The sequence below is a fragment of the Ursus americanus genome, chromosome 30, assembly GCF_024610735.1.
Source record: "Ursus americanus isolate L20-20 chromosome 30, mUrsAme1.1.p, whole genome shotgun sequence".
Lineage (NCBI taxonomy): Eukaryota > Metazoa > Chordata > Mammalia > Carnivora > Ursidae > Ursus > Ursus americanus.
The window spans coordinates 16,440,437-16,458,933 of record NC_142156.1 but is presented as its reverse complement, the minus strand read 5'-3'; the positions used below and the strand labels follow the sequence as shown (position 1 = coordinate 16,458,933).

Below are 18,497 nucleotides of genomic sequence, written 5' to 3'. Positions count from 1 at the left end.
TGTGTGGTGGTGGGGGCGGTGGTCTAGGACTGAGCCCCATGAGTCGCAGTGTCAGGAGTGCCTGGAGGGCCGTGGGAGGGAGAGCCCAAAAAGAGGAGGCTTGAGTTGAGGTGGTTCGTGGGAGAATCCAAGTGTAAGCTGCTGATGCTGGAGGCCTCCCACACTGGGATGTTGGGGAGAATGGGAAGAAGCTTTTGAAGAAAAGAAGTGGCAGGACTTGATGGCTGCAGGCGAAGGAGACAAAAGCTGCTTCCGCCCCATGCCAGGCACTGTGCTTTGAGCTTGTGATAAAGATGCCAATATTTTGAGCCTGGGGAACTCAAGTGATAATCCTAACAAAAATAGGATTAAAAACTTTTCAGAAGAGAATTCAGGTTTGCAAGGGGAACTGCTGAGAAAATGTCTTCTTCTGAACTCATCTTTACTGAGAGCTTACTTTGTGCCAGAATCTGCTAGACTTCCTTATGCAGGTTATCTCAATCAATGCTCACAGCAACCCCAGGAAGGAGATTCTGTCCTTGTCCCATCCTACAGATGAGGAAGCGAGGCACACAGAGGTGAAGTCCTTTCCCAGTAAAGCTGGATTTAACCCCAAATCCATCTGAGCCTGGAATCTTCCCACTTAGCACGAGAAACCTGTGAGCTTTAGCATGTTATTTTTTCCCTTCCTTCGATTCCTTTGGAGGAAAATATGGATGTAGGTCAGGGTGTCTCAAGCTCAGCACTACTGACATTTGGGCCTGTGTAATTCTTTGTTGTGGGGTTTGTCCTGTGCGGCGTGGGGCGTTCGATGAGCAGCTTCCTGACTACGGATTCCTACTAGATGCCATAGCAATCCTGCCCTCTTCTGCCCCACGACCATCAAAGATGACTGGATTGAGGGGAGGCAGAGAGTTCTCACGCAGAACAGGGCCCTAGCTATGTCCCTGGGATTAGCCAGTTGGCCATCAAGCTATCAGAAGTAAAGGAAGCCCTTGTGCTCGTCCTTGGGCAGCACCCCAGCTGAGAGAGACCACAGATCACAGGGAAACATGAAGATTTAACAGCTGCTCTGCACCCCTCCTACAGGTCACGGTCAAAGTGCCTCAGAAGAACTCCTGAAGAATTGGGCCGACTCCCTCCCTCATCCAGCAGCGGAGGCCGAGGACATCAGCAGCAAAACCAAGAAAAATGACCCTTGCATGCTAAAAGTCTTAAAAGAGAAATTCTCTCACAAAATCTCTTGATCAAGAAAGTCTCAGACCTTGAATTGATAGATGGGGTGGTGTGGGGCAGAGTACCGGGAAAGGCTTTTACACGCCAGCACTGCTACTAGCTTTCAGGCTGATTTTTTCAAAACTAGATTCAAATGTCTTATCCTTTCTATCTGATAGACTTCTGTAACTTGCCTTTATGGGGGAACAAAAAGCCATTGTTCATACTTGTACTAACAGGTCGGGGCAACAGCTAGTGCCTTCCTCTGTATTCTGGACTAAAATTCATTAAAAACAATGCTGCTGTTCACTTTTTGGTTAACTCTTCGTCCATCTCAGTAACCCAAGGAAATACCACCACAGAGGGATGTTGTCCCCACTGTGTGTGTATGTCACACTATATACGGCTATTGCCCCTCCCCTCCTGTGGGGAAATAGCTTTCGTTTCCTACCTCCCTCGTTGTGGCTGGCCCTGTACTAAGCCCTAGGGAAGTCACTGAAACAGCACTGCCAGGATCTGCCCTCAGAGAGGGGCCGGTCAACCAGAAAAGACACACTTCATGTCCAAGGTTATTTGTCCTTGTTTTAAGTTAAAAAACTTGGGTCAGACTAAATGAGACAGGTTCATGCTGATGAATCTCATGAGATTAATTTGGAAACCAGATGTCTGTTTATTCATCTTAAGTGAGGCCTGTATTCCTGTAACCAGACCTTGTGAATCTCCCATCCAGAACATTGCCTTATTTTAGTTAAGGGACCTGTAATTAGGATTATTAGTAAATCAGGAATCCGCAGATTCCTTGGTAAGCAGTGGAATCAGCAAAAAGCTGAACAGCTGTAGGAGTTTGTGAAGGTTGTGTACATATTTGGGTCACAATTTGAGAAAAAGTCTGATCCTCTCCTAAGGAAAATCCACCTTCTGTGTCATTTTTGCAGTGTCCTGGGAGTGGTGAAGCATGCTGGCTGACCCTGCCTTACTTCTCTAAGACTAAGCCACATCTTGGTCAACAATCCCTATTCCGCTAAAGACCAATCTGACTTGTTTGAATAGTGCTTCATAATTTTTGTCATGTATGCAGATACCTGTATCGTTTACTTTTTTCTTTAAATTGACTCTTATTTAGATAAAAAATTAAGCACCTTGTTGCCATACATAGAAAAACTGCATTTAACTGCCATAAATAGAAGGCACCGTAAAAAAGAGGAAAGCAAAACAATGTTACTAAATTTAAAATAAGGAAATATGAATAAACTTAATCATTTAGATTATGTATGTATTGTTACATATATACAAATAAATCTACTCATTCCACAGTTGTTCATACCTGAAATGAGTGCGCCACAATGAGGAGCCTAGGACTTTAGGACCAGTGGGCAGAAACATTCCCCTTCTCGTTGCTTCAGAATGAGATGGGGTTCACTGCCAATAAAATGATTCTGTATTTTAGCTTTGATGCTAACCGGCGACAACAGTGTCACAACACATGAGGCTAGTGGCATAGGGCAGAACTTTGAACCCGTGCCTGTTCTCCCATTCTGCTTTGCGGCCTCCCAGGCTGAGGGTGGCCCGCTGTAGCTGGGATGGGCTGGTCTGCTGAGCCATCCGTCCCCGCCCTCAGGGCACGCACACCTGCTCTACCACGGGAAGTGGCAGTAAACATAGGAACAAAAAAGGAAGAGGGTGTTTTGAGAGTGTGAAAAGGGAGATGCTTGGCTTAAGCCAGCCAGCTGGAGGAAAAGATGCCACACCTTCAGGAAAAGATCACACACCTTCACACTTAACCTTCATCGTCTGTAAACATTTCTTGGGAGGTTACTGAGAGTTAGGTACTGACGATGCAAGAATGAATCAGGCACATTTATACCTCCAGAAGCTCAGAAACTGGTGAGGCAAGTCAGACTCTCAAAAGAGGTGATTATACTACAATATAGGTGCCAGGTGCAGTGACAGTGATAAGGTAATGGTGTCATGGAAGGCCAAGGAAGGCCCCTGCTGACTGCAGGCTCAGAAGAGAGCCTCCCTAGAGGGTACTCACACTGTCCTTTATTTATTTTCCAGGCCTCTTAGCAGAGGTTCAGTTCCTGAAGGCTTGAGCCTGGGTTATTTCCTTATAACTTATGCCCCTTATGTAAGTGGCAGTACCACTCCTATCTGCTTAATATTTACCCTAAGCTAAATAAAGGCATGTGAAAGTAATGGGGGACACAAAGGCAGAAGGAAATGTGGATAAAATTAAATACCTTCTAACCTGCAGCCTGACAAATACTGGAGGCAGGTGGAGTATAACGTTCCTCCAGGAAACTCCCAGCTGTCCTAACATTAGTGCTTTGCGAGAGGGAAAAACTACCTCAGCTTGACAGTGGCAAGGCCTCCAGGATGCTGTGAGTCTTCAGCATATGAAAACCCTTTTGGAACTTCCCTTAGGTTTAATTTCCCCAACCCCAAAGTATATATATATAATCAGTTGCCCTTCACAATCCTGGGGCAGCAGCTCTTTCTGCCCAAGGGTCCTGTCCGTGTGCTTTAATAGAACCACCATTTTTGCACCAAGATGTCTCAAGAATTCTTGGCCGTTGGCTCGGGCAGGCCCCCAAAAGCGCGCTACTCAGAAACTACATCATTTGGCACCCAAATGGGGCTTTAAGTCTTTTCATCCGGACTCTGAACCTTGGTGTGAACTTGGTGAGTACTTTCCTCCTCTTCCTTTACTCTCAGGGGCTTCTCATGCAGTATGGTCTTACTGGAACACTTCCATATGGATCGCTCAGGCTGCAATCCTCTAGCCTGTGCCTACTCTACGGGGAGGAAAAAAGCCTGCCTTTTGGCTGGAAGTTAACACCCTAGCCAGGATGGTAATAAGACCCGGAAACTTGATGCCCTCTCTTTATTCCTGTCCTTATACAGAGTTGTCTGTCTTGGGCATGGGACAGTCACCTAAGTGACTAGAACAGCTGCCAACCTCAAGACTCCCATGTGAGGTTTCCTCCTCATTGGTCTAATGTGATCCCTTCCAGAACTCTGGTTGATCCCCTCCGCAGCTGCTTCTGGGCGTGAGACCTCCACCCAGAGCTGGCTGAGATTAGTATCCAACTGAATTGAAGCCCAACTGGGGACTGCTTCCTAGAGAAGCTGGCTATAAAGACTACATGTGTTGGAATATCATTTAGATCATGATGGATTTCTGTCTTTACTGTTTTCTGTCAAGGTCCTCTACTGACTACTTAAACTACAAAATGGGGTAATTTCCCCCTTGTAAAACTTTCCTTATGATTTCCATGGGTTAAAAATGGCAGGTTACTCAGTCCATATGCCAGGCACCCGTCTGTAGCCTAGGATGCAATGGGGAAGTGGGGGGATGCTAGCATCCCTCCTACGGGGCCTTTCACAGCAGGCCTGCCTTCATGACAAGGCAGGATGGTGATCAGTAGCACTTTTCGTTTGAGGGACGCCTCCAGTCGCTTTTGACACCTGGAACCTCTGACATACCTTGCACGGGAGTCACCAGGGAGTCAGGGAGCATTACTGGTAATGGACCTTCTCTCTTCTTCAGTGCCCAAGGATTCTCCCTTGAGATGACTTTTATCCCACTGGAAAACAATTCCAATTGCAAAAATTTAAAAGAGGATTGATCTCCTATAACACTACATGGTCTCCGTAGGACCTATCAGATTTCTTCTGTAGGAAACAGGGCAAATGGACAGAGGTACCCTCCTAGGTCCAGTCCTTTGGTGCTCTACATCAGGACCCCAAGCTAAGGACCTCCTGCAGAATGTGAACTCCCTCCCCATACACTGGATAATTATCTAACTAGGCCTCTGAACGAACCCAGGTTGCTGGAGGAAAAACACAGGCTATCCCTGATGAAAGGGACACTGACTTTCTCTCTCACTGTTTATCCTAATAGATGTGGGGGCTTCTCCCTCATTTCCCGGGGTCAATGGCTATAATAAGAGCTAACTGTGGTTAGTCTACCTCAGAACGGGGACTTTAAGGAATATTCCCAAGCAGCTGCTGAAACTTGTTTCGGGGAAATTCCCCGTCTTCTCTGGGCTGACATGGACTGCATATTTCCACTTTGGTGGAAAAACAGAAAACAAACCAACCACATGGCGACCACTCATCTGCCCGACCTGACCAGGTTTAGAACCAGGAACTCTTTCTCTGCCTTCTGGCAGCACTTCACCCCTTCTGTCTCCCCCTTCTCCTGTTTCTGCACCATCTTGGGTGCAGCCTGCATAACTGGCTTCTTTCTAAAGCATCCTCCGTGCCTCTGGTACCATTGGCTCCTCCTCCCTTCAATGTCAAGGAGCGAAGAATAGGACCCCCTGGACCTAACACGACCCACTCCAGATTTCCCCACCAGCGTCTCAGGTAAAAATTGACAGTGGGTAATAAACTGATTGACTTTTAAAAGAGAATCCAGGTGGAACCTAATTCAGTATTTAAGCTAATTTAAGTTTGTTGGTTTAATTAAGATAGACATGTCTTTAGAGTTATCAGCATTAAATATGAAACTTTTATTCTACCAAGGTTTACTGAAGGTCAAATAAGCTCATGTTCTCTCTGTTGCAATTTGTCAGCAAAAAGAGGACTTAAGATAATGGTTATTTTTGGGGTGTCTGGGTGGCTCAGTCGGTTAAGCGTCTGCCTTTCAGCTCAGGTCATGATCTCAGGGTCCTGGGATTGAGCCAGATGTCAGGGTCCCTGCTCAGCAGGGAGCTTGCTTCTCCCTCTCCCTCTGCTGCTTCCCGCTGTACGTGTTCATGCGTGTGCATGTGGTCTCTCTCTCTCAAATAAATAAAATCTTTAAAAAAATAATGGTTAATTTTGTCTGTCTCAGAGTTTTCATGGGTAATTGTTAAGATAGCTTTCAAAGTCTTTAGTAACCTGAAACTTTAAAGTTTTGCTTGGATGAAACATGGGATTAAATTTGTTGGACATGTAGGTCTTTTCCAAATAAAGTGCTAAAGCATTAATTACTGAGCATAGGTTTGTGCTTCTGACTTGCAGAGAAACAGAATATTTGAGTCTGTTGGAAAATATGCTTTGTGCTTAATTGATTCACACATTTGCCATCTAAAGAATTCTGATGTAACAGTTTATAATCGGTTACTATTTAGTTTTCACTGGAGACTAAGGTTTCTAAGAGTTAAAATTCTGCTACATGTAATTAAGACTGATGGAAATAAGGGAAGCAACTCTGTATATAGGAAAGCTGGAGATATGTATGAAAGATATAAGAAATGAGAATACATTTTTTTCTTGAAGGTAAAAGGTAATTTTGTCCTAAAATCAGACTGGTTGTTTGGAGAGAAATGACTTGGGACAAAGTCTAAATACAAAAGAAAGTTGTAGAAGGTTTGTGAAGGGAAATCTTTGGAAAGGAATTTTATATGTATTTAGGACAGACGAACGTTAAAATTAGTGGATTCTAAAAAGTACACTGTGGGGTGCCTGGGTGGCTTAGTTGGTTGGGTGGCTGGCTCTTGATTTCGGCTCAGGTCAGGATCTCAGCGTTGTGAGACTGAGCCCTGCATCAGGCTCAGTGCTCAGCGGGGAGACAGCTTGAGGTTTTCTCTCTCTCCCTTCCCCCTCCACCACTCCCCACCCCCTGCTTGTGCATCTCTCTCAAATAAATAAATAAATCTTTTTAAAAAAGTACACTGGTATAAGATTGAAAGTCTGCTTTTCTCTCTGTTCAAAAGTCAAAGCTTCCTTGGATTATTGGTCTGCTCTCAGAAGGAAAATGTAAACAAAGGTTTTTTTCCCCCTTTGGTCTGTTTTGTCTTTATCAGGTCTTTGATTACTTAGTTAAAATTTCTCAATATTAAAAGAGCTAAGTTTTGCTAACAATTATATAACCCCACATATTTGCCTTTGGAATCTTTTATTGTCACCTTGGTTAAATAAATTTTTCGTTTTATAATAATCTGTAATCCTATTTAGGCATGTGCTCTACAACTTTCTGAGGGATTTAAACAAACTTCCCCAAGATTCAAATTGCAAATGAAGTCTTTTTGACCAACTGGGCTTGTTTATTCGGTATGTGAAGTTACTTGAAAAGCGCTGTCAAACAAACAATAATAAGCCTTAGGTTCCGCTTGGGTAAAAATGCTGTAACTATTCTAGAGATCGTATGCAATCCCTAAAGTTTTAATACGTTCTGGTATAAGGTCATCACTTGATATTGATAGTTGAAGTGCTGTGTGTCCCAGAAATACCCGGATTTCCTTGCCAGCTCTGTTGTAACCTCTCACCAGATCTTTAACCATGTCCATTTTTGAGTCTTTTGTCATCTATAGTTATTCTTCTTATTCTCTTGTGAAACATAGTTCATCTTCGAGGAGATTCAAGAAAAGGGGCTTTTGACAATTACAGGTATTCAATATCTTTAAAATTATAAAACTAAAACTGACAAGAATTTCCAGAACTAACTAAACTGAGGAAGATTATAATTTTTGTGACTCTTGTTTGAAACATTGTTGGTTCCCTAATGTTTGTTCTTCCAGATTAAGGAAACTTTCTTTCAAGAATTCCATGATATACAAAAATAAGATAAAATATTCCTCTGTGAAGAAAATGAAGCCTTTAACTTTTCTCTCTGTCTGAACCCTCTGAAATTCAAAAGGTCTTTACCAGTAAGCAGTCTTTCTTCCATGGCAGTCCTAGTCATTTGCATAAATTCAATGAGAATCTGTTCAATCTAGACTCTTTATGAAAGTTCCAGCAAAGCAAAATTTGAAAGATCTATGTGATCAATCACTGTTTTTGCTGAGCTTATGTAAATAATTAGGCCAAGTTTGTTAAAACTGGACTTGTTTTTCTTTCTCTCTTAAGATTTTATTTTATTTATTTCAGAGAGAGAGAGAGAGAGGAGAGACAGAACACGCAAGCATGAGCAAGGGGAGGGGGAAGGGAAGAGGGAGAAGCAGACTCACCGCTGAGCAAGGAGCCTGACTCCGGGCTCAATCCCAGGACCCCAGCACCATGACCTGATAAACTGGACTTGTTTTTCAAATACACTTAGTCTTGATTTGCTATCTGATTAGAAGTGAGGGTTTTTATAGAGAAAAAATGTTTCAATAACACCTTTGTAAATTTTAAATTTTAATACTATTTCTTATAAACCAGATTAGATCCTGAATTCTTCTGGTTTCCTCAAACATTTGACTACGGATCTCCAACTAGGGTTTCCAATCTACTTGGAACTCCATTTTCTTGGCTTAAAAGACATTAAAAACTAAAACTGCCTTTTTCTTAAAAGTCCTAAAAACTGACGCTGGACAACTTGAGATAAACTTAAGAGAAATTGCCACAATAACTCATGTATAGACAATCTTCATGCTTATTATTCTGTGGAGATAATGGATGGTCCCACTTTCCCTATGACTGAATTAGATGATGCACTTGGGGATGCCCTTATCTCCTGAGACAAGTCTCCCACTTGCCAGTGATTCCTTGTGATTAGAATATTGTTAAGGCTAGACTTCAGATAAAGAGGGCTTCTTGAAGGTTTTATTCCTTAGTAATATGTATCTTAGAAGTCACCTCTATTGATGTAAAATTGCAAGTAGAGGCTTTAGCAAAGCATACAGTGACCACCTTTAACTAAGCTTGCCATGCAGTCACCCACAAATTCAAAAGGTGTCCCTCTAAAACTGAATAGCCTTTGATATACTGGCTGCAATTCAAGGAGGCCCAGAATTAGAGGTTGGCTCCTAATGGGACCCAATGGCTATGCGCCTCTATCTTGTGGCCATGGCTTCCTCCAGGCTGGATAGGCTGCTGTTCTCTGGGTTTTGCTTGGATGCACAGACACATTATTAAAGCCATTACCAAACCAGCCAACCTTCCAAATTTAAAACAATGGTGGGCGCGTTCTGGGTTTCATTGGTATGACCTCCTAGCATCCATCTTTATTCCTTCTTTAGGACTGGGGGATGTCATTTGGCACATGGAAGCTCTTCATTGGTACAGAGTCAAAGCCCTAAATGACACTCAAAATAGCATTTCTCTATTAAATACGGAAATGACACGAATGTGTAAAGCGATTCTATAGAATAGAATTGCATCAGATGTTTTAACTGCTGCACGAGGTGCTATCATAAAAACAGAATGTTGCGTATACAGTCCAGATTACCACAAAAATATCTGTGGGTTTCTAACTGACATGATGAATATTCAAACTGGCACTTTAAACGACTTCTCTCTTTCCTTTAGTGATTGGTTAAAATTCCTGGACTGGAGGAAAATTATGGTCAACTATCATAGGTCTTTTATTCAGGCTTTTTCTTTCTCATTATAAGATTAACCTTATTTTGTTGTCTTTTCTGGTGTCTCCCTGCCTGGTGCCAAGGCTCCTTCACTGTCATACCCTCCAGCTGACAGACGATCCTTTCTACTCAAGGAGGCTCATCTATGTTGTCTGCCTTGGACTGGCTGCCTCTGCCTTTGGTAACGCCTAAATATACTAACGCCCCAACTGACCAGTGTTGACCCACAGGTACATACATCTCTATGCCCCTATTTTGTAGGAAGAAGTTACAGAAGAGAAGACCTTCCACCCTCAGCAACCTTAAAGATTTAAGGGTCAAACTGTTCAGGGAGGAATGATGTGGGAAACAAAGGCAGAAGGAAATGTAGATAAAAGTAAATGTCCTTAATAACCTGCAGCCCACTGACAAATACTTGAGGCAGGCAGAGAAACACCTTCCTCCAGGAAACTCCCAACTGTCTCAATGTTAATGCTTTGCTGCAGGGAAAATCTACCTTAGCCTGATAATAACAAGATCTCCAGGATGCTGTGAGTCTTCTTCAGCATACGAAATCCTTTTGGAACTTTCCTTAGCTTTACTTCCCCCAACCCCAAAGTATATAATCAGTTGCCCTTCACAATCCTGGAGCAGCAGCTCTTTCTGCCCAGGGGTCCTGTCCCTGTGCTTTAATAAAATCACCTTTTTTTGCACCAAAGACCTCTCGAGAATTCTTTCTTAGCCATCAGCTCCGGACCCCAACAACACACTCCAGAAACGACATCGAAAGTCTGATTTTCACAAGTTAACAAACAACATGACTCCCGAACAAATGTAAAATAAGATAGGTCAAAACTTCACTCATTAATTAATGAGGGAACCAGTAAGATGAAGCAGGTTCAAAAATCACTTTGACGAACTGGCTGTGGCATTTTAGTGAAGGAATGTGAGAGTAAGACTAATAGGTTAGATACAAAACTGGTTAAAGTCTTACCGAGTAAGAAACAGGTAACCACAAGCATTTTGTTTTTACCAGCTAGACATCATGTGCATAAACCTACATGTTACAGGTCACTTCACAGAGTGGGAACTCTTAATTAGTAAAGACCAAGTTAAAAAAATGCTAAAATCTCCTAGGGCAGAGGTGGCAAGGTTTTTCAGTAAAAGACCAAGATAAACGTGCTAGACTTTGTAGGGTACTTCACACCTTTGTCACATATTCTTTTGTTGTTTTTATTTTTGTTTTTTATAAGCCTTTAAAAATAGAAAAACCGTTGTTAGCTCAAGGGCCCTATGAAACTGGCCACAGGCTGGATTTGGCCCTTGGCCATAGTTTGGTGACCTTTGTTTAGAGAATGAGATCATTGGGTAGGCCTATTAAACCGTTTTGGCATAACATTGCTCTTCTGGCCACATTCGCAAGTTTTAGGTAATTTGCTTAATACACAATCATCAAAACAAAGCTTGCCCAACTGAAATTATCCCTCTAACACCACCGCTGGGTGAAGCTTACTTTGGGAAACAGGATTACTTGCTCCCACGGTTCCAAGACTGTCCCGCCAGCAGTTCAGATTAAACAAACTCCTAACCTTTGGTTCACTACTTCTTTTCTACCTATGATAAGATTGGAGACCTGCCCAAGCCAACGTGGGTGGAGGTACATGAGGAGATTGGCATCCCTCTGCAGCAACACTCACAAAGAATGCTGGGTTTGTTAAGAGCTTTTAAAGTTTACTTTTTCCCATCCGTTCATCTATTCCTTGTTTCGGTAAGTCTTCAGTAGCACATTTCCTAGGCCAGGTACTGTGCTAGGCACTGCTTCCGCAGCGAGCAAGCTAGGCATGTGACCTGCCCCCAGCAAGTACAGTCCAGCCGTGGCAATAATGAAACGAGTGAATGCAATCAAGTGAAGTGTCACAATAGGATGACAGACATCCCCAGATTGTGGGATTATACTGTGTGGGGCTTGCATCACCTTCCATGGACTAAACGCAGTTAATGTTTGGTTTTACTGCTTAGAAGGAACAATGTATTAGGAATTATGGAAGGAAAGCTAATGTTTATTTAGCTACTTTGGTGTCTCTCACTGATTACAAGATTCTGACTCTTTCACTCCTTGATTTTGTTCCCAGTCCACATGTGTGGCAAAATAGTTCAAACAAGGATAAAAGTTAATTTTTCTCTCACGTAAAAAAAGTCTAGAGGTGGGCAGTGAAGGGCTGTTAAAGTGAACCCACAAACTCTTTAAGGGACCAGGGCTCCTATTATTGCAATGTTCCATCACCCCTAGGGTATGGCCCATCCTCAAGGTTTAATGTGGCTGCTGACATTCCAGTCATTACATCAATATTCCAGGTAGCAGGATGGTAAAAAGGATAAAGAAAGAGGGTACCCTCTTCCCTATAATTATGGAGACTTCCCAGAGGTTGCATACAATACTTCCATTTTTATGTCTTTGGACAAAATTTAGATACATGGCCACATCTAGCTGCAAAGGAAGAGGCATTTTCTTTCTTTTAGCTGGGTATCTGTGTGCCTAGTTAAAACTGAAGTTCTTCATTCTAAAGAAGAAAAGGAAGATGGATTAGGGGCAAATAGAAATCCCTACCATGTTGTGAAATACTACCCTGTGAGTTGACAGTCATCAAGGCAATGCTTTCTTGTCATATTCTCTAAGCTAAAGAAAACTCCTTTTTAGAGTGATACCTCCCGATGCCTAACTTTACCACCAACTTACTCCAAATCTCATGATGTAGGGTGAGATTACTTCTGGGAAGGTTTTCTATACAGTGTACCATTTAACAATATTTTAGTTGCAAGTGTCCAAAAACCAAATTCCAACTACTGTAAAAAATATTCCAAAATCCTGGCATCATGGCTTTGCCATGGCTTGATTCAGAAGTCTGAAAAGTTTCCACCTCTTGGCTCCACCTCTGCCATGTGGGCTCTATTTTCAGGCCATATCCATTTTAGTTCTGGTGGGTCTGGATCCCTAGAAGAGCCAAGTACCCTCAAGAACTCTAACCTCACACTCTGCTGGCTCAAATCCACTGGCTACGAGAAAACCCATCTTTGCTGGCTCCTGCAAGAAGCCCGAGGTTCATGCTGATTGGTTCTCTTGACGAGACATCCCATGTCTCCCCTGACCAATCACTGTGGCCAGAGGGATGAGATGTGATTCACTTAGACCTGAGTCATAATGGTCCACCCTTGTAGCCAAGTGTCCCCCCTCCAGTCCAACCTGGGCTAAGAATGAGAGAGGATTAGATCCCCAAAAGAAAATTGTGGGGACACAGAAAAAGTAGGGGACATAGAGACTGGAATGTTCCCTTCTGAGTTATCATCAACCTTTTAGTACTCCAAACAATGTTGCCAAGAACCCTTTTAGGAATGTACTGAAAAAAGAGAAATGTAAAGTTTCTTGCCCCTTGGGTCCTGTGAATCAAACTTACTGTAATTTTAAGAGCATCCAGTCTTTAAATAGATGAAAAACAAGGAAATGCTAGCTATGAAGACATGTCTATAATTATGAGGGAGCAGATGGCAAGCTGAGGACAAAGCACAAGCTGACACCCCACACCCCCCTACCCCACTCCTGGGTGGGACCTGTGTTGACATTCCTCAGGCACTCCTGGCTGTCCTAAAGCTAAGGGAAGCAACAACAAATGGTTAATTTATAGAGATTATAGTCCTGCGAGACAGGAGTCTCCCTCAGTTTATAAACGTCTTAGTGATTTACAAGAAAAAAGCATTCTTATCAATAACTTAACTTCCAGAAGGAAACGTAGATAAAATTAAATGCCCTTGGGGTGCCTGGGTGGCTCAGTTGGTTGAGTGTCTGCTTTTGGCTCAGGTCATGATCCCAGGGGTCTGGAATTGAGCCCAGTGTCGGGCTCCCTGCTTGGTGGGGAGTCTGTTTCTCCCTCTCCCTCTGCTGTTCCCCTGCTCTGCTTGCTCTCTGTGTGTCAAATAAATAAATAAAATCTTAAAAAAAAAATTAAATGCCCTTATAATCTGCAGTCCATTGACAAATACTTGAGGAAGGCAGAGTATAATGTTCCTCCAGGAAGCTCCTGGACTGTCTTAATGTTAATGCCTGCTGGAGGAAAAAACCACCTTAACTTGATAATGGCAAGGCCTCCAGTGTCTTGCAGGTCCTCTTTGGCATATGAAAGTTCTTTTGAAAACCTCCCTTTTCCTTACCTCCCTCAACTACCGAATATATAATCCGTCACCCCTCACAATCCTGGGGCAGCAGCTCTTTCTGCCCACGGGTCCTGTCCTTGTACTTTAAGAAAACCCCATTTTGCATCAAAGATGTCTCAAGAATTCTCTCTTGATTGTTGGCTCTGGACCTCACCCCGCCAAACCTCACCTGTATTCCAAAACTATACCATATAATGTTGACTTTGACATCCTAGACACTTACTTATCTCCTTGTGTTTTCAGTGACAGGAACCAATTTGAACCATAAGTAGCTGTCTGAAAAAAACACAAAGTTCTCAGGTTATGAACAACCTAATCTCTCTGGGTATTTGTATATGGGTCAGTCACAGGAGTATTGGGTGTAAAGCTGCTGTTTCTGACTTTAGTCTTGCTGAGTGTCCAAGAGGAAATGCTCCACTTCTGGTTGAATAAAGGACAAAGGGAACTTTTCAGGTAGGCTGTAGAATTTGGTTGATGAGATGGTTTGGTTTGGTTTGGTTTTTTTTTAAGTGTACGCGCCACCCCGTGGGCGATAAGTACAACTGCAGTGCCATCCTCTCCAAGAGCTGATGGGAGAGACCTACCTGCGGGGGTCTTTCAAAGACGGTGTTACAACACAACTGTACACTGGTTATGTCTGGCAGGCCATGCAATGAGGGAATCAAGAAGCCAGGGTCACATACCCCAAATAACTGAAAACAGGGACTCCAGCAAAAACTTATACACAAATGTTCACAGCAGTACTATTCGCAGTAGCCAAAAGGTGGAAACAATCCAAATGTCCATCACCAGATAAAAGGATAAACCGAATGTGGTCTATCCACATAATGGAATATATTCAACCATGAAAAGAAGTGAAGCACTGACACTTGGTGCAACATAGATGAACCTCAAAGACCTGAGGCTGAGAGAAAGAAGCCAGACACAGAAGGCCACATAGTGTAGGGTTCCATGTATATGAAATGTCAATGTCCAGAACATGCAAGTCCATAGAGATGGAGAGTAGACTGGTGGTTACCAGAGGCTGGGGGTTGGGGAGTGACTACTTAATGGGTATGGGGTTTCCTTTCTGGGTGATAAAAACGTTTTGGAAGTAGACAGTGATGATAGGTGCATGTCACTGTGAACGTAACAAATGCCACGTAATTGTTTACCTTCAAATGGCCAATGTTATGTTACGTGAATTTCCCCTCAATTAAAAAAAATAAAGCAGCCAGAGTCACAGAGCTGTTTGGGGTAACTCAGGCAAGACACATAACCCCTATGGTTACTTCCAGCTCTGATTCTGCAATTTTGTGAATAAAAGGGAACTGATATTTATTGATTCATACTGATTTTATTCACCTTTTTTCAAAAGGAAATACACATGGTAAAAAAAAAAATCAGTGAAATATAAATCTGGCTCCCACTCTTGCGGCCCCAAGAAGAAATATTTAAGGAGTACCTGCTAAGTGCCAGGTGACGCTGCTACTGCTGCTCTGGGGGCCGCATTTAATAAGGGAGGGACAGAGCTTCCTTCAGAAATATTTGTGTTTGATGCTTTCTGCCTCTTTTTTTTTTTTAAGATTTTATTTACTTATTTTACAGAGAGAGAGAGAACAAGCAGGGGGAGCAGCAGAGGGAGAGGGAGAAGCAGGCTCCCCGCTGAGCAGGGAGCCCTGCTTTTTGCTTTTTATTCTGTTTCAGACTTAACAGAAGTTTTAAGGGTAGTACAACAAGCTCCCATATACTTTTTACCCAGATTCAACCACATGTAGCAGTTTCCTCATTGGCTCTACCTCTCCTCCTCCCACTTCTCTCCTCCTGTATATATTTCCCTTGTTACTGGACCTTCTAGGAGTAGCTTGCAGGCATCATGCCCATTTACCTCTTAATACTTTATTGTGTTTGGACTTTTACCTTGGATATTATCTTACATAACCACAGTTATGTACTATTTGGGTAATTTAATTGGATACATATCAATACAATATTTATGGGAGCTTTTGACAATACCCTGGAAACATCTGAGTATCAGGATTATCCTGGGGGAAGCAGGTGACAATTCTTGGTCCTGGTCTGCCTCCCTGGAGACTCATACACTAGCTATGAACCAGAAGAGGGCCCTCACCCAACCACACTGGCACCTAGATCTCACACTTCCAGCTTCCAGAACCGTGAGAAATCATTTCCACTGTTTGTAAGCCATTAGTCTGTGGCATTTCATTATAGCAGCCAGAACAGACTAAGACAGCGCTGGACCTCCACTCATTCCTGACTCCTGCTGACTCCTCTCTTTAATGCCATTGCCAGGGGTGGGGGAAAGGATGGCAGTTCTGTATATTACCTGGGGATGGTACATGATGATGATGATAAAAATGGAAAGTTTGACAGTTTATTTTTAAGCTACATCAAAGTGTCATATACCTGTACATTTTTTTTTAAAGATTTTATTTATTTATTTGACAGAGATAGAGACAGCCAGCGAGAGAGGGAACACAAGCAGGGGGAGTGGGAGAGGAAGAAGCAGGCTCATAGTGAAGGAGCCTGATGTGGGGCTCGATCCCATAACGCCAGGATCACGCCCTGAGCGGAAGGCAGGCGCCCAACGACTGCGCCACCCAGGCGCCCCCATATACCTGTACATCTGAGGTAACCTCTGTGTCTTATTTCTCAGCAGGAAAGTGGAAATCACGGCTGTCTAGTGAGATATTATAATTCTTTAGGAAGTGTGCTTTTTCCGAATCCACTTTTCCATTTGGGCTTCAAGAGGCTACCGAGTGAAGCTGTTGTTTAGTAAGTATAGAGTTTCAGAGTTGAGGGATAAGAAAGCTATGGAGACTGATTGTACACCAATGTGAATATACTTAAATCTGAACTGTACACTTAGAAATGGTTATGATGGTAAATTTTGTTATATGTTTTTTATCACAGTAAGAAAATCATTTTTTTAAAAAGGTTGCGAAGTAAGACATCTGAAAAGCTATCCCAGGAGAGGGATGATGTTTCTGTGGCTCCCAAAGCAGAGACCCGGGCCATTGGCAAACAGTGAGGGAAGCCAGTGGGAGTCCTCTCACAATGGGCAGAAAAGGCTGCATGAGGGATGGTTCAGACCAGGTCAAGGGAAGTGTTCCAGCAGGACGCTATGGAAATGCAGGGCAGTACCGTGAGTACAGGGTTGGCCTTGATGATTGCTAGGGTTCTTTCTAACTCTGAGAGGCTGAAGGATGGGAACTGAGTCAAATTCTGCAAATACTAGAATTTTCCATTCACAGACTGTAAAATCTTATTGTGATATATTTGAAGAAAAGAAGTTTAGGTAAAAAACAACCACAACAACAGTGTGTGCTTTTGCACTAAGGGAGAATATAACCAAATACAACCTTTCTGGTAGGAATCCACTGTTAAAAATGTATCCAGGAAAACAACTGGACAAGCGTGAAAAGCACGTCATTGCTATTTGTAATAGCAGAAAACATCAAACAACTTAAATGTCCGTTAAAAAAAAAAAACAGTGGGGGCGCCTGGGTGGCACAGCGGTTAAGCGTCTGCCTTCGGCTCAGGGCGTGATCCCAGCGTTCTGGGATCGAGCCCCGCATCAGGCTCCTCAGCTATGAGCCTGCTTCTTCCTCTCCCACTCCCCCTGCTTGTGTTCCCTCTCTCGCTGGCTGTCTCTATCTCTGTCAAATAAATAAGTAAATAAAATCTTAAAAAAAAAAAACAAAACAGTGGCCATTTGATGGCATTCAGAGGGACGAGGTGCCACCCTAAGCAAAAGGGAGATGTTTGGGGAAGGATGTGGGACAGGAAGTGCAGTGAGCCACAAATACTGCTCCTTTCTGCTTCTCTCCACAGCCTTCTCCTCTCTCTGCAGACGGGCTTTCCCCACTTTAATATTCATGGGACAGACAATGAATGCCTCAGCCTGGACACCATGACCCTTTACTGGCTTAACGTTCCAGTCTCAATTCCCAGGAGCCTCCTGTGGGCCCGGCTTGGGTCAGATGCCCCTTCCTGAGCCAGTCACCTGTGGCTGGAGGATGGGGTCCTATGGCACTCGCTTGTAGTTACGCCCATCTCCTAGGCAGGGGCTGTGGAGTGATGGGCGTTCTCAGGGTGTCTACATTAGCTCAGAGCGATCTAGGACCAGCTGGAAGCAACTGCATCACCAGGCAGCTTCGAAGCAATGCAGAATCCCAGGTTCTACCCCACACCTAGGAATCATTGGTCGGTATGTCTATTAAAGTTTGACAGACACTGGTTTATCACAAGAAAGGAAAGTTGGCTCTCAGGTTTGTTTCCTCATTTCCTTCCTTCCTTTCCTCCCTCCCTTCTTCAAACAATTTTATTGCTGTGTATTACACATACCATAGAGTTCACCTTTTTAAAGTGAATAATTCAAATTTTTTAGTATGTTCACAACACCACAGCTGATTGTAGAACACTTTCATTGTCCAAAAAAGAAACCCATATTCCTTGGCTTTCATCTCCCAATCCCCGCCGTCCCCCCAATCACCCTCCTCCCTGGAAATCACTAATCTACTTTGTCTCTAAAGATCTGCCTGTTGTGGGCATTTCATATAAGTGGAGTCATACAGTATGTGGCCTCTTCTGTCTGGCGTCTTTCACTTAGTGTAATTTTTTCAAGATTCATGCACAGTGTAGCACGTGTCGGTACTTCATGCTGTTGTATGGCCGAATACTATTCCAGCATAGGGACAGATCACATTTGGTCTATCTATTCATCTTCTGTTTCCATTTTTTGGCTATTATGAATCATGCTGCTAGAAACATTCATGCATAAGTTTTTGGGTGGACATATTTTCATTTCTCTTGGGTTAGACTTCCATTTTTGTAGGGAAAAAA

At 43.1% G+C, this 18,497-nt stretch overlaps 1 protein-coding gene across 1 annotated transcript in view; it reads left to right on the top strand.

Annotated features, from left to right (window-relative positions):
* ALDH2 (aldehyde dehydrogenase 2 family member) overlaps positions 1–1,503 on the top strand; it is a 30,904-nt gene extending 29,401 nt beyond the window's left edge. Inside the window, exon 13 of the mRNA XM_045776673.2 lies at positions 1,069–1,503. Coding sequence (XP_045632629.1) covers positions 1,069–1,101 — 33 coding nt within the window. The 3' untranslated portion in view covers positions 1,102–1,503. The remainder of the gene's footprint in view (positions 1–1,068) is intronic.
* Positions 1,504–18,497: the final 16,994 nt, after the last annotated feature.